General features: G+C 35.0%; 2 protein-coding genes across 2 annotated transcripts; both read right to left on the reverse strand.

The window, feature by feature from the left end:
• Positions 1-1,103: 1,103 nt before the first annotated feature.
• Positions 1,104-8,542, reverse strand: LOC106627211 (putative inorganic phosphate cotransporter). Its single transcript, XM_014247263.3, has 4 exons — positions 8,359-8,542; positions 5,181-5,317; positions 4,041-5,114; positions 1,104-3,965 (listed from the first exon to the last, which is right to left on the reverse strand). Exons 1-4 carry the CDS (start codon positions 8,393-8,395, stop codon positions 3,768-3,770), a joined length of 1,446 nt encoding a protein of 481 aa, XP_014102738.1. The 5' UTR covers positions 8,396-8,542; the 3' UTR covers positions 1,104-3,767.
• A 3,508-nt stretch (positions 8,543-12,050) lies between these two features.
• LOC106627210 (putative inorganic phosphate cotransporter) lies at positions 12,051-15,591 on the reverse strand. The gene is made up of 4 exons (XM_014247262.3): positions 15,416-15,591; positions 13,794-13,930; positions 12,651-13,724; positions 12,051-12,578 (listed from the first exon to the last, which is right to left on the reverse strand). Exons 1-4 carry the CDS (start codon positions 15,450-15,452, stop codon positions 12,306-12,308), a joined length of 1,521 nt encoding a protein of 506 aa, XP_014102737.1. The 5' UTR covers positions 15,453-15,591; the 3' UTR covers positions 12,051-12,305.
• Positions 15,592-17,434: the final 1,843 nt, after the last annotated feature.

Raw genomic sequence — 17,434 nt, forward strand, 5'->3', positions numbered from 1 at the left:
GGATTCACATGCACATAGTAAGTATATATACTTCTGTTGGCAGAAATACAGTATAAGCGTGCTCTCACAGCTACATTTACAGAATTAATAAAGAGTTTATGAAAATTGGAAATTTCATAGTTTCACGCCGCACGCTACAGACAGTGCTGTGACTTTTGTAACCAAAATAAGTAAGGTGAGGCTAAGCTCGAAGGCAGTCGAATACTAAATATGATTTATAGCATAATCTTGCATAATTTTATTGAGACAGTTTGATCTTTGACTGATATATATTATATTAAATATACAAAAATACCTATATTATACCCAATCGCTCCTCACGAGAGCTGCCTTATTTTCGAAGCTCAATTTGTGCTTAGATTTGTTGCCATATCTTTATTTATCTCCGAGCTTACTATTTTAAAGCCAAATAAAATAGAAACTAGATGTGGTTGTTGTTCCTTTTTTTATTTTGATTGTATAAATGTGCTTTTAGGGTAACATGAGATTTCGACGCTCGACAGTTTGCTTACAATGAGTTAAGTAGTTTGTAAAATACGCGTAGGTATGCATGATACATCAATAGGAAATATTTTTAATCCGAAATTTCCCATACATCATGCGTAAGAAATTTACTCTCACTTAAATATACATATATATATTTCCATGTGCTTCAGCGTCTGCTTAGCGTAGAATCGCAAACTGCTTCAAAAGAAAGTAAAAAACACAACATAATAATCTACTTAAATTGTTATCACTCGCAATACGTTACCAGACAGTAAGTATAGTACACTATGCACATACATATGTATGTATATAGTAAATAACTTATAGGGTTTATCGACTAGACTAAGGCTTATAGCGGAATTTTTTGCGGGGAGCTGTTAACATCTTAGCATAAATTCAGAAGAAAATGATTAGGGTTAGTAAAATTGCTTTAGAGGATTGGAATCTATTCAAAAATAAAACCAAGATTTCTTTAAAAACATAGATATCTACTTGTTATAAGTTTAATAACTGTTAATTATCACACCTCGATGATTTATGGGCTTTGCTCTACCAATATAATAATGCACTTAAGTACCTACCTTTATGACCATTGACTTATAAAGTTAAAAGAAATATTGTTCTGGATTTCAAATCTTTTTTCAAAATAAATTAAGTATACTTGTATATACATATACTCTAAAAGTAAAGAATAGGAATATATAAAAAGAGCTTCTATACTTATTATCAAAATTAACTGATCTGAATTTGATTATTTTCTTTAGAATAGAATGAAACTATACCATATATATGTAAGTATATTTGGTGTTATTTCAGGATCCCGATGTAAATTTCAAGATGGAATTATATATCATTTTCAAAATTTGCTGCGTTTTTAAGTAAATAAGAACAAAAACATACATTTTAATTAATTAAATATTTTTCTGGATTTCGAAATCTCGAGACTAATTTCGGGATTTCGGGTTTAATACTTATTTTCCTTTTACAAAGCGATTTTTACGTATATGAACTAAGCAAATACAAAAGAAACAAAAGATAAGATTTTATATTGTAACAAGTAAGGAATGGCTAAGTTCGGTTGTAACCGAACATTTAATACTCTTGCAACTTGCCAGGATCAAAGGAAGGAAAATACCTTCAGGATTCTATTCAAATTTTTATGATATATCTCAAAGATTGACCGATATTTTCGATAAAATGTTCGCTATAGGAACTGGAGTCATAATATTCGGTATATTCAAAATTTTTAGTCCACAGGTACTCCTTGTTACTGTGATCGCCTGTGCCAAATTACAAATGTATATCTTAATATAGTGCTTTGTTATGGCACTTTATAGATTTTCGTTTAATTGCGTTTTGTGGGAGTAGCAGTGGTCCGATTACGTCCATCTACGAACTCGTCCTCACTTTTTTGGCAAGGGACACTTTTACTAAAATTTAGTAGAAGTTTACAGAAATACCTAGATGAAATTTAAAAATATAAGTTTTGTTTAAATGTAGTTAATTCTAGGAACTTGAGATTTTTCTAACCATCTATTAACTCTAAAAAAATACTTTATTTGTTTATTTGATCTCTACAATCATTCGTTCATTTATACATATTTACATACATATAATTATACCATAATATCTCTTTTATATTAAAAGCTTATTGACACTCAAAAGTAAATATTTTTCTAACGCCCAAAATTATGTAAGTTATAAACATCAAAATTTCACTTTGAAATATGTATGTAATTTTAAGAAAACTACGTAAAATTTCAAACAAACCCAATAATAAAGTAAAACATATAATTACATTTTTTAAAATCAATTTTATAACGTTATTAATATAAAAATATATTTTCTATTATTATTATTCAATCTACTGTAACTACTGTTATGATTAATACTTAATATAAAATGTTTTAAAATACATACAATTAAAATTAGTTACATACTATTTAGGTCACAGTATTACATCACAGTATTTTTTTTTATAAAAATAATGGAGTTAGATATAGAGATATAGTTGATCAGGATGATGCGACGAGTGGAAATCACTACCACAAAACACAATTAAACGAAAATCTATAAAGTGGCATAACAAAGCACTAAATTAAGATATAAAACTGTAACTTGACACAGGGGATCGCAGTAGCCTAAAATTTTTTAAAAGGTTTAATGCACATATCTCTCAAACCATTTCTACTAAAATAACCTAATTCCTTAAGCACATCTACCAACACTATAAAAATGGATAAAATCTGATGATAGCCCCGCCCACTTCATAACAGTACTGTTAAAAACTACTTAAAGTGCGATAAATCAATAACTATACAAGTATACGCCAGAGACATTAAATTTTACTCTCGAGGTGCCGCGGTCAAAATGGATGATGGGCGTGACATCACACTTTTAGTTGAAATCATATGTACCTCAGGACCTGCTCGACTGATTTCAACTTAATTCAGTATATAACATTCTTCCTATGTTACGGTTCGAAAAGCGAACTACAACCACGCCTACTTCCCATGTGAAACAATTCTAAATTCCAGCTGATTCTTTCGCTTTACAGTATGCAAATCAAGCACTAATGAATCAGGATAAAAATTTGCAGAAATAATACCTTGAAAGCATTCCACCTTATGATCAAAACTTGTCCAAATCGAACTAAAACTGTTCAAGCCCCTAGGTACCGAATAGGTGGACTCCAGTATCTTTAGTGACTTTTTACCGAAATTATTGAAATTCAGAGAAGATCCTTTCCTGATAACAGTATGTCTGTGTGTCAAAAATGTATTGAATCTAGTCAATACTTCCCTTCGCTCCAATACCTAACGGCAATATTTTCGAACTTCCGGCTGACTTTACGCCGCATAAATCGGCAATATGTGAGTTATTTTAATGAAATTGAGAGACTTGATGATATGTGATATTATACATATTTCTCATTTGAACGTGTTTAAATATAATTTTAGCCGACGCGAACTAAAATGTAGCAATAAAATTAAGTCCTAATTAAAGATATTCAATATAAGTCAAGAACGTACCTAATTTGATTTTAATTTTTTTTATGGTTTCTTCGAGTAATGAATGCTTAATTCTTTTGCAACATTTTTAATACGAAGTTTTACCAACAGCTGAAGGAATTTGATTCTTGCAAGTTATTGTTTTGTATAAAATGATCGTTTACACCCAAACTTTGCCAATCCTTACTTGTTCTATAAAATGTCCTAAGCGTCCTACCCCAAATGTGACATTCAACTCCCTCTAGTCAATCCTTAAATTTTGCACTGGGCCTAAAATGAGTCATCAACTCTCTTAAGCTTATCGTTACGCGCAGTTTTAGGTACCTCTTTAATATTGTTCCCTAACAGATAGTCAGGTGCATCCCAGGGCTGAGCCTCAGCCGTGCCGTATATTAGATATATCAAATTGCCCACGAAGAAAACGCACGCGGCAATTATGAAAACAATTTGCCACTCTGAGCGAATATGCTGGAAATATAATATAACATATATTTATCTTCTGAATCCGAAATTAATGAAAAGAAAACTTAACGCTCGACTTACCGCATCGGTGACTATAAAGCCCACAACCAGTGGCGTCAACAAAGACACCACATTAGTCAGCGTATTCACGATACCCATTACCACGCCCGCATGATTTGGCGATACATCAATTGTACTGAGTACACAGCCGATGGTAACACCACCGTTGAAGCCGACATTCATTGTCATCAAAGCAATGGCCCAAGACTTGTTGGTATCGTCAAAGAATCCTACACCGATCATAAACAACGCTGGCAGCCACATTGCCATCGTATTAGCGATCTTACGCACCACCGTCAAACATAGCCAGTTCCTTGCGACTGCCATATTTCCGAAGAACAAGTAGATGTACGACATAATCCAACGCGCTATGTAAGGCAGTGCCGAGAAGAATGCATTGCTCTTTATATTCATATTAAGTACACCATTAAAGTACGAGGGAATCTGCGATTGCGCGGTGCTGAAGCCCCAGGTTTCGGCACAACGCACAACGAGTAACGCCAAGAAGGGCATCGATGTGAACATTGCCAACCATGGTACAGGTATTTTCCGTTCATGGAAATCTTTCTCACGTTTCATGGAAGTTTCGATGTACTCGCACTCTGCTTTCGTAATAAAGCGCGAGGTTGGCGGGTTATTTGCTGCGAAAATGTGCCAAAGCAAACACCAGACGAAACCAGTGCCAGCTGAGATATACGAAATGCCCGGCCAGCCGAGCGCGCTACTCGCAATCAAACCACTCACAAGCATTGCCAACACCATACCACAATCGACACCCGAATAGGCGAGCGCGCCCAGCATGTTACGCTCTTGTGGCGGAGACCATTTCGCAATGTGCTCGTGTATGGCTGGAAAGAGTGCTGCCTGACTTAGACCCTGCAGGATACGTATAAGACTGAATATCTGCCAGCAGCCCCAAGGCACCAGAAATGGTGTGACCAAACTACATACAGACGAAGCGAAGACACTAATGCTCATCACAATTTTCGCACCGAAACGTCGACTCAGATAGCCACCGGGAAGCTGTGTGACCACGTAACCCCAGTAGAAGCTGGAAATTATGTACGACTTTTGTTGTTCCGTCCAATCGAATTCCTATAAAATATTAGATTCGTAAGTAAAGAAAATCTGAAAGAAAAACGAAGCGAAATATGTGCTCACCTGGAAATTGGGATTAGTGCTTTCGGCATTTGTCATCGCGACCACAGCAACCGAGATATTTAAACGACTTATTGAAATCACAACAATATTAAAGAATAGCAGCAGAGTTTGTACATGACGTACGCCAAAGCGGAGTTCTGGAATATACAAATTAGATAGAAATGTTTATGAAAGACTATGAAACAGAAGAATTCAAGATATTCTAAATATTTTATCGTACTTCAATTTATTTACTTTATATATATATATTACATCGCAGCCTGCATAGTCGGTTAGATTAGGTTGGATCGTAGGATTGATCCAAAATCGATGAATTCCACTTGGACAAATATTTGTGCTTTGTGTTACCTAAAAACACCTTGAAGTGCATCACTTCATAGATCAACGAAACGTTTTGAGCTTACCACAAATATCAATATCAGCCACTTCGCTAGGTTCTTCATAGGTCTGTCTACCGAGATATTTCAATCTCAGTCTGACAAAAAGCCTGGTCATAGAGAAGAAAATAACAAGATGATTTGACCACGCCTTCTTCCATATAGCTTTGGTAGAGAGCATCAGACAAAATATATATTCGTACTGCGTGTATGCCTATTAGACAATATCGTAGCACCGCTTACGGTTTACCTTGGGCCAGAAAGAATTCGCAGTCGCACAAGCTTTAGTTGTTAACCAGTGCCTGCCAAGCTCACTGGAGGTCTATAGGTCCAGCGCTAAAGCGCAAGTGGAAATCGGACAACCAACTCGCTGAACCAACTCGAAGAAGCTCATTGCACCACTTCTCCAATGGCTTCGGCCCACGCACAAAATCCCTCGTAGATGTGTGAGCAGAGAAGGAACCTACGTAGTAACAAACTAATAATTTAGGAAATGAAACTATAATGCAAATCACCCGTAACCAATATTAAATTCTTTATTTTTTATTCTTTAATAATAGATTATTTATTTATTTGAAATTATACCCTTACTCTTTATATATTGGGGTCTACAAAACATACTTGTATGTTCATATTTATTTATACACACCCATTTCAGCATTACAAATTTTTATTTATGATTTAAGGCCGGTCGATTTATTTCTACTTCGCAATATGTTTTGATATATTAGTATGATTACCATTTTATTCATAAGTACCACTTGAGACCAATTTGCTATCACCACCAACATAACCTAGCCTAACTCTTTATGAATTGTTTTCCGTCAAACTTATGCAATAAATCACCTTGAGAGTCAATAATAAATCGAGGTACCACATAAATCTTTAAAAATCTTGAAATTGTGATCTAACGGTTGTTCAGGTGCATAATATTTTATTACTATGGTCGAGTCGAATTTTGGAAGCAATGTTCTCTATTGTTTCCCCAAATATAATAATAATCAACACCATAATCAATCTATATATATACCGTAATGCAATAATTTGTAAACTTCGGACAACAATATTATGAATTTTTATTGATCATCGCATGAATTACCGCAACGACACACAAACAATAATACAATATGACTAAAGGCAACATCTTGTTAAGTGCTCATTTCCACTTTCTCAACAAATACTTATGCTTATACTCGTATGTATCGTTTGAAAATATCCCGAAGAAATATTATATCGTTGAATTTTACATAGATTGTTCAATAATTGTGTAAAATAACTGTAGGACATTATTTAACAATCATAATGAGTAATTCGCAATTATAACAAAAAAGTTTCAAATTTTTGTAGTTGTAGTTCACACTGTAGGGCGTGTTTAGGTTCACTCGGTACCTAAATAACTTCAATACAAGGTGCGTTCCAAAGTAAACTGGAAGTTTACTGGAAGTCGATAAAGGATAGCAGATTCCAACGCACTAGTCGACGTATAGATGGCACCACTAGAGTTTACTTTGTTACTTTTTTACTGTTTACTTTGGAACGCAACTTGTAGATTTACTGACCTATCTCATCATTTTATTATTTCTGCAAATAGTGGCATTTAACGGTTTTGCAAAAGCAGCTCGGCAAATGTTAAAAATCTTTAAAGCCCTCAAATAAAATTAGTGATGGTCCTAATTACACTTGAAATGAAAAACGTAGGGGATCAGTAAAATGTACCACTGTGACAATTGAGTCGCTCTTCACACGCATACATTCTCAAAAAAAAAATAAAAAAACGTTTGAAAGTGTAAGAATGCTGACCACTGTTCTACATATACTATGTTGGAACATGGGTAGGAAGCATATGTGTCATAGGTCGCTTTAGAGCAGTTAAACGTATCTTAAATTAGCTTTTGCTAAATTACTTACATTTTTAATTTATATTTATTATCTGCTGAAATGATTTAAGCCTGTATATAATAGAAGTTTTATAACTGTTGCACGTGCATCCCACGCAGATATCAACACGCGATTTAAAAAACAAAAAACAGAACGAGCAGTGACGTGTATTTTACACACAAAACGAATTTAAGTACTTGAGAAAATAGCTAATTGCAAGAAAAAAGATGTATATTTTTAGATAGATTTTTGTTCCGTTAGTTTCGAGTGAGATCCCACTCGCCTTGCATATTGTTCTTAACAAATGCTGGATTTGCTGTAAGTGATGTCGCTGCGAGCGAAATTGAGCCAAATGAGTTACGGCGTGCACTCGCATGATTTAGAGAATTATTTCTTTTAAAGTAAATTTGAATAAAAATGTAGTAAGGAAGGTAATTACAATCCGTTTACACACTAAATTATAAGAGAGTAAAAGGAGGTTTTTTACGTTATGTGTTCAAAGCCGTTTAGAAGACGTGTCTATGGTAAGTTTGCACAAATTGCATGCCGATATGTATGTGCTTCTTCATCGCGTAAATATTTGAACCGAATCTGTTTTTGTTGTAATTATTTACAGTAATGTATCACTTAATGCATTTCAAAAATCCATTTTTTGCGCAAAAAAACACTTGTTGATTATTTTCACTAACTCTATCAATTTAACGGTTTAGGTACTTTTTACCCATAGTTATTTAACTAGGTTTTACTTTTATAAAAAAACAGCAAAGCCCTAACGAACCTAGTAATATTATTAATATAATGGAAAATGATTTGTAATAAATTGACTTGAATTACGCAATAAAATTAAATTAAATTTAAAAAATATGAACATGTTTAAAAAACACCTGTTCAACTAATCCTAAATTAATTAATGATCTACTTACCTTTTTTCACATCCCCTACAATTTGCTGCGTACTCATTATGTGACAATTTTCACAGATTTTAATTCACTTGAACTTTTAGAACTTTTTTTGCAGTATTTTATGTTTGTTTTGCTAAAAATTTTTTTTTTTTAATCCTAAATTCCCACTAATTTTTGGTCAGCACAATGCTTTTGGGCAACAGCTACTGCGCGACTTTACTAAAAACTCGAAGCATCCACTGTATTTATTTGTTTCGATCTACACTGTTAGTGCCACATACTCGTACACATCACTATTAATAGATATGTGTGTTCGCCTCACATTACTGCCTATTACGTAACGATATCGCAAACATTCTCTCCATTGAGCTACTCCGCTTTCTATTTGTCAGGAATTAATATGAAATATGATGGCCGATAACTTAATTATTCGACTAAACTTAGAAATAAATATAATAAAATAAAATGTGCTCGAAAAAATAAGCAATATTAATATATATTTATTATTATTTTAGTTTACTGCGATTAACTTTTTATAAAGTACAAAGAGTTTTCTAGTTTAGGTTTCCTCTGTAGAAGTCATTTGAAACTAGATATACGAGTACATACGTAATTTTTAGAGCTTTTATGGCTACATATATTTTTTAGACTCTAGCAACATGTTCTAAAAAGTATAAAAATTTTGTTCACGTAACAGTTGTTTGTATCACCTAAAACTAGTCGAGTTAGATATAGGGTTATATATATATATAAATGATCAGGATGACGATACGAATTGAATTTCGAGTGATGTCTGTCCGTCCGTCCGTCTCTCTGTCTATGCAAGCTGTAACTTGAGTGAAAATTAAGATATCTTAATGAAACTTGCTACACGTGTTTTTTGACAAATGCGCAATCGGACCGCTGCCACGCCCACAAAACGCCGTTAATCGGAAACCTATAAGTTGTCATAACTAAGCCGCAAATTAAGATACAATACTGTAATTTGGTATAACGAATCGTAACGACAAGAGGCACCTGTGCTTTGAAAAGTGAGCGTGGACCCGCCCCCTAATAGAATTAATGTATATACCTCCTAAATGATTCAAGCTATATGGCACTAGAAAGCTTGATAGGTGTAAGTGTCAAAATTCAACGATGGGCATGGCCCACATTTAAGTGAAATCACATATTTCCAGACATACTTCACTACTTTCAATCAAATTTGGTACCCAAAACTATTTTCACATTCACATTTTATAGTGCGAAAATGGGCAAAAGCGGATTACAACCACGCCTACATCCCATATAACACGACTTTAAATCAGAGGCAGGATAACAGGAAAAGCAGAACAGGGTTTAATAAAGAACAACACTAAACACAATTTTAATGCAATCATTGACTGCTTAGACGACACATATGCTGACCAACGCCTATTATACGTTTTAGAAGAGGACATGATGGAAATTCGTCAAAACAACTCTCCACTCCATTTGTATTATCATGGGTTCAACCAAGCGCTAAGTTTGGTTCTATTAAAAATTTAAATGGCGCATAAAAACGAGTACGTAGCTAGCGTCTTAACTAACGAAGTACAATTAAAAGCCATTCGTACGTTGATAACAGGTATAGCTATACGCAACGCTCTCTATGCTCAACGATGTTCTACTTTCGATTCTCAATATCAACATTTAGATTATACAGCCACGACAAAACACCCATCCACCTCAACAACGAATCGAATCAATGGAAGGTCAATGGTCAATGCCGTCGACCAGCACGTGTCTTCTTCAATCAACCGGCACTCGAACTGTAACCAACTTCAGACTATACGCACAGCTGTGACGCAGCCATCAGCTATCTCTAAATTGGCTAAATGATAGCTTAGTGTATTTTGCCAAAAGTGAACGCTAAAAAAGTGATTAGCGATGGAACTCAAACGTATTAGTGTAATTGCTTAATATTTAGCTGGAAAATCACAGCCAGCGATTGTTCATGAGCTCAAACAACTTAATGTGAATAAAGTTTTTATTTATTGCACCTATCTGCAACTCGTTATAATAATTCTGGTAGCATCGCAAAACACCATGGAGGTGTCATCAAAAGATTGCAACGTCACGTAAAATGGTACCATAAGTGAGGAACTGAAAATATCCGACCGCAGCATCCAACGAATGTTGAAAAACGAACTCATGGTCAAGCCTTACAAATTCCAAAAGGCCCATAATCTCACACCGAAGCAACAACAAATTAGAACTGAGAGATCGAAGGAATTGCTTCGTTCGGCCGAAAGCGGTCAAATTACGAACATCGTGTTTTCTTTCAAAAAAATTTTTCCAATTGAGCAATTTATAAACTCTCAAAACGATAAAGTTTACTCTTCATCGGTCGGCCAGAGGCAATACCCGCCACAAGTAATGGTTTGGGCCGCTGTAAATGCACATGGGCGCTCTCCAATCGTTTTCACCGAGCCAGGTGTCAAAGTGAATGCAACAAATTATCGGGAAAGTATTCTGGAGGCTGTTGTGAAGCCGTGGGCAGACAAACATTTCGGTCTCAGGACATGGACGTTCCAACAAGACTCGGCACCATCTCACGAAGCGCGAGTGAACCAAGGACGGCTGAAAACCAACGTTCTGAATTTCATCACACACTGGCCTCGACCACACAATGGCTGTCGAAGTCACCAGACGCGAATCCAGTGAATTATTCTTTCTATGCCATTTTATAAAGCAAGGTCCGAGGTAAAAAGTACACCGGCTAAAGAAAGCCATTGTCCGTAAGTGGGCTAAAATACCGACAAGCCACATTCGGCAGCTTGCGATTCGTTTTTTGACCGTCTCAAGGCCATATTAAATACAAATGGTGGTTATATCAAGCAAAGGTGAATTGATTCTGAATTTTTGATTATTTTCACACATTCTGTACTTTGAAGTAAATAAAAATTATTATCCAAAGCGAATTTATGGGATTTTTAATGGGTTACGCTTCGAGTGCCGGACCCGGATTTTTTATTTTTAGCATTTTTATGTAATTAAATGAAATGTGCAGTTATATACATAAAAAGTTAAACTAAATAGCTCAGTTGATATTTGGTAGCGAGCTCTTCAATCTCCTCCAAGTCCTGCTTTTCTTTTCTCTGCCTCTAGCACACTTCTAGGATGCGTTAGAATTTTGATAGCGTTGGTGAGGTTTAAGTTTCAGGTGATGTCAGAAATCATTAAAGCTTTTGTTCATAAATTAGATGCTAAATAATTAAATAACCAACATCGTTAAAAATAAAAAAGGCATAATTTCAATATTGGGAAATAAACCTTAATAAATAGGCGTTGGAAAGAGAATTATATAAGACGAATATAAGACAAAAGCAGTGTCAGCAGCTTTTTGCAAAACACAGGCTTTTATGAAACCAAAATTAGCTTCCATAGTTGTAAGACTGATTAAGTAGCTTTCTGGCTTATTCCACCTGTGTTTGGCTTATCTGAGCAAGACTTTGTAAATTGCAGTTTAGTGCTGTGTTCCATCTAGTTACTTCTTTCTTGATTATGCTCACTGTGGTCCGGTCACTATCTCTTTTTCTGTCCTAGAATGTATCAGTTACAAGTTTCAAACCGAAATTGTTTCCGAAATAAGCTTCCAGTAGAATATCGTCCTTTTTAAAATTCTTTTAATTTGAGCTTGGATAACAAACTCTTTTCATTTCGATCCAACGTGTATGCAATAAAACGCTTCGTTAGTTGTCGACAGTGTTGGCATCAAAAATTTATTATACGATATATATCAACAAAGTGTCTTAATATTATTAAAGCCTCTCGCCTATAGGCTAGATCCTATTTTAATGTTTTAACGCTTTAGTATATGTCTTAATAATATATAACGAAAGCAATTAAAAAGTGTACAGCTTTTAATAAAAAGCTTGCTTTAACTTCACTAACTGTAAACTAGACTTAATTTAAGCCCGTAGAGTTGTGGAACTATATAATATCACTTATTGAGTCTTAGTTTCCCGCACGTTTTTTTTTCGACTATCGTCAGTTTTCTCCACTACCGCCCAACCATCGATCTTAGCTTTGTCATCATCAGCAACAAAAATTTCATTAAAAGTGCCCTTTACTGGCTCCTCTACGTTATCCTTGCGCAAGAAGTCCGGTGCATCCCACGGTTGGACTTCTGCCGAACCGAAAATTATGAAAATCAAGTTGCCGAAGAAGAAAATCGTCGCGGAAATGATAAATATTGTTTGCCATTCAGAGCGGTCGTGCTAGAGGAGAAAAGAAATTTATAAACAAACAATAAAAATAAATTTTCAAGAATCCAAAAAATACCAACTTACCACATCTGTAACTACAACACCCACAACCAGTGGTGTAATCAGTGGTATAATATTAGCCACCGGATTTGTAATGCCCATTACAACACCAGCGTGATTCGGTGACAAGTCTATCGTGCTGAGTATACAACCGACGGTTGCAGCACCATTGAAGCCGACATCTATGGTCATTAAAATAATTGCCAAAGCTTTATTGCTATCATCGAGGAAACCAATGCCAACCATAAGAAGTGCTGGCAACCATAATGCGATCGTATTGGCGATCTTACGCATAGCGGTTAATGATAACCAGCCCTTTGCTACAGACATATTTCCGAAGTACATATAGACATAGCCCATTATCCAACGCGCTATGTAAGGTAGTGCCGAGAAAAATGCATTGCTCCTGATATTCATATTCAACACACCGTTCATGTAGGAGGGAATTTGCGATTGTATGGTGCTGACGCCCCAACTTTCGCTACAGCGCACTAAAAGTAGTGCCCAAAATGGCACCGATGTGAACATTGCCAACCATGGGACGGGTATTTTGTTCTTATGAAAATCTTCATCACGTTTCATCGAAGTTTCGATGTATTCGCACTCAGCTTTCGTTATAAAACGCGCTGATGGTGGATCGTTTGACCCAAAAATCCACCAAAACAAGCACCAAGCAAAACAAATACCGGCCGAAATATACGAAATGCCCGGCCAACCGATCGGACTGCTGGCTATCAGACCGCTTACAAGCATCGCCAACACAGTGCCGCAATCGACACCCGCATAGGCCAGTGCACCAATCACATTGCGTTCTTTTGGCGGCGACCACTTGGCAATGTGCTCATGTATAGCTGGGAATATCGCCGCCTGACAGAGACCCTGTATGATGCGTATGACACAGAAAACTTTCCAGCTGCCCCATGGCACAAGAAAAGGTGTAAGTAAACTGCATAGCGCCGAGCCAAAGAGACTGATACCCATCACAATTTTCGTGCCGAAGCGTCGACTCAGATAACCACCGGGTAATTGTGTGATCACATAGCCCCAATAGAAACAAGATATTATATAGGACTTCTGCTTCTCCGTCCAGTCGAATTCCTGTAATGTATGGAGTTTTAATTTTGTAAAAAATACTAAACTTTATAGTTATGTTGCACTGATGAATACCTGGAAGTTGGGATTTGTGCTCGCTGCGTTTGTCATAGCCACCACCGCGACTGAGACATTCAAGCGGCCCATATAAGCAACGGTGGTTGATAGGAAGAGCAGTAAAGTCTGCACATGGCGTACGCCGAAACGTGGACCTGAAATGTAACAAGTTTAATTAATAGATATGATATAAGGTTAGGTTTTGTCTCTAATCTTCGCGACTGAAATAATGGCGGTCACACGTGGCTTGCAGCATCGAGTCTACTATATGAGTCTGTACAAAAATAAGCCGAGACGATCAATAAGGATATATTGGCATTAAAAGTGTTTAGAATGACTTAGCGTATGTCTACCAACCAGCGTACTCTAATAATTGGAGGACTGTACAGGAAATAACTTAGCCATGTCATCTGCCTAACCGCCTTGGGCTGTGTTAAGGTAGTTTTTGGGAAAAACTTAGCTTTTCCAATTCTTTATTTAATAAATAATTAACTTGTTTTGAGATATTGTTCCTTTTTCTGCCATTAAGCACTTGTGGAGAGATCAAACTAATTTTATATGTAACTTTGTTAATAAGCGAAAACCTCACATCAAGCTACAAATTAAGGCTATAATTAAAGGTGTTTCCTTTATAACACTTTTTGTATCTAGACAATCCAAAGACTAAACAAGAAAAACGTTAACTTTGGCTGCATCTTTTTCTTGACAATCTGTTCGGTAATTGCAGTGACCCTAAGATAATATTGCAAAAAAAGTTTTCATACAAGGACTTGAGTTTTATCGTTCACTTTGTGTGGCAGCTGTATCGATAAATGAGCAGCTCATTACTCAAGATTTTATTCATAAATTAATCTTATTGAAGAGAAAGTCCCAATAAATATGGCAAATAATCTAAACAAATTGAAGCATTTACTTGTTTACACTTGAGAAGAATACTTATAGTAATTGATATTGATAATGTCAACGAGACTAACATAGTTAGTTTCGATAAGTACTTTGTAGTGCAATATTTGCTGACGTTAATCGTTTGGAAAAGTAACAGATATACATTACTGGTGCAGGCAAAAGAAATGAGAGTTTTGGTTTTAAGTTCGGATTTTTACACAATGTTTGGAACATAACTCACATAATGACCGAAATTTTAAGCGGAAAGTGTACTAGAATGACGAAAAGCATTATACACAGTATTTGTGAGCTAGGGTAATTCGTGGACCGATTTCACACATTTTCAGCATTAAACTATATTAAATCTATTATTATACGTTCAAAAATTTTTCCAAATATAGTATACATATTGACCAATATATCCGGTATAAAGTTAACAGGATGTTTGTAAATCCTGAAATTGTGCATATGGCGGCCAGGGAAGCTATTGACCCGATTTTACCAATTTTTAATATGCAAGTACATTTTGATCGTGAAAATATACACTCTGAATTTCAAACAGACTGTTTCGCGTAAATACAGACAAGCGAACATGGTTAAATCCACTCAGCTTGTCACGCTCATATGTACATATATATACGGTATAGAATCTTCAACGTTTCCCTCTGAATATTACAAGCTTCGTCGCAAACTTTATATAACCTGTTTAGGGTATAAAAAATATTTTCACTAAATTATTTTTACTATTCACCAACCATTGTCTACTTTGGCTTCGATTTTCTTTTCACTCATTTTGTCACTGTCGGCAATCAAAAAAATTTAATTGACGCAATAAAAAATAATTGAAAAATATTTATTTAGGCGTGAAAAAGCACTACTCCTCTCCAAGGCTTAGCATTAGACGAAAGCTGTCTGGTAACTTGCCCAATAAATAGCGCGTCTATTGTATTTATTTATTAGAACTAACTACTCTAAGCGTACTTCAATGTGACTACAAGTAGTCTGCAGATAAGATGTGATAACGCAGTGGCTTTTCAATATTTTTACACATGTTTTACATGTATTTTATTTTTTGGTGCGAATTCGCATATACATATATGTACCAAATATATTTATTTGTAAATGATTGATGTCAATAAAACAGTGATAAACAAAAAACTGATAGCATATAAAATTGGTTGACAGCGATCTTGTCTACATAATGCGATTAGCGTGTTCGATACGTGATAACATAGTTAAGATTAATTATACAAAAAATTTATTAAACTTTATCTAACGGTAGTCAACTAGAGCAAGAGATAGGTAGAGTTTTAAAATAATTTACATTATGTCATATTTCAAATCTATTATGTTTAGGCTTACATAAGCATACAAAAACTTTCAAATTAGTTAGTGTCATAAGCAATAAAGATTGAGAGCTAAAAGAAAACACTCACTTAAGCACCAAATACATGGAGTTTACTGAAATATTCTCAACTAAGTCAATTAGTTATTTTCTTAAAACAATAATATTTGAGAAATTTAAAAAATTAAAGATATTCAATGTATTATAGATAGCTTAAATGGAAAAAATCCAACAAAAATCGTAAATACGTTGATTCTGTAAAAAATATTCCGAAGTTTGTCAAATATTTAATTTTGGAAAATATTTGCTTTCAACAATTTCTGCGGCAATCACTTTAAATATAACAATAAATAAAAATAATGAAAAAAGAGAACCAAGTAAGGAAGGGCTAAGTTCGGGTGTTTTCAAACATTTAATACTCTCGCAACTTGCAAGCGGAAAACTCTTTTCGAATTTCAATAATAAATCGGACAGGTTTGCTGACATTTTCGGTAAAAAGTTCGCAATAGGCACTCCACATACTCGGTATTTAAGGGTTGTATAGTTTTGATACGACTCAGACAATTTTTGGCCATAAGGTGGCACAACTCAAAGGCATTATTTGTGCAAAGTTTTATCTGGACTCATTGACTGGTTCTTGATTTGTATACTGGAAAATGAAAGAATCAGATGTTATTTAAAACTGGGTTATATGGGTAGTAATGTGTTTTTTGTTTGATTTCGTCCATCGGTCAAGTAGATCTGGATATATGGGTTTTCACCTAAATGTGGGCAATGTCACTTCCATCATTCAAATTTGACACCAGTTCTTATACTTGTAAAGCACTTTAGTATCATTTCGCCTGAAAAATTGTATGTCTCTACTTCGTTATCAATTTTGGGCTCAGCTGTGGTGCTCACGTTGACGTTGCCGCTTGTCGGCCATAATTTTTTCTGCTTCAGTTTCACAAAAAATATATTATTAGTCTAATTATCTAAATCACATGCGCTTGGCGCTAGTAAATGTCAACTAAAATGCGCAGTTCTTTTTGTATTTAAGCGTTTTTCTTTTTATACCCTAGACTCTGTTCAGTCTGTCCGTGAGTCTATCTGTATATACCCAAATTAGACGCTCAGTTTTTGAGATAGCGACATGAAATTTTGCACATGGGCTTTTTTCTCCAAGAAGCTACTCATTTATTGTATAATACTATAGGACATATGTAGCTGCCATACAAACTGACCGATAAAAATCAAGATAAAGATCATTTTTGTTAATCAAACTTCACAAAGCATAACCTATTATCGCATTGGCTTTTATGGGAAAAAACAAGACTTTCAAATCCAGTTTTTTTATTGGCGAATGATTTAATTAATTATTTGAATCGAAAAGCTTCTCCCTATGCTGCTTGTTGGGATGTGCATAAAAATTAATTTCGTTAAAAGTCGT

This window comes from Bactrocera oleae, chromosome 4 (genome assembly GCF_042242935.1).
Source record: "Bactrocera oleae isolate idBacOlea1 chromosome 4, idBacOlea1, whole genome shotgun sequence".
Classification (NCBI taxonomy): Eukaryota; Metazoa; Arthropoda; class Insecta; order Diptera; family Tephritidae; genus Bactrocera; species Bactrocera oleae.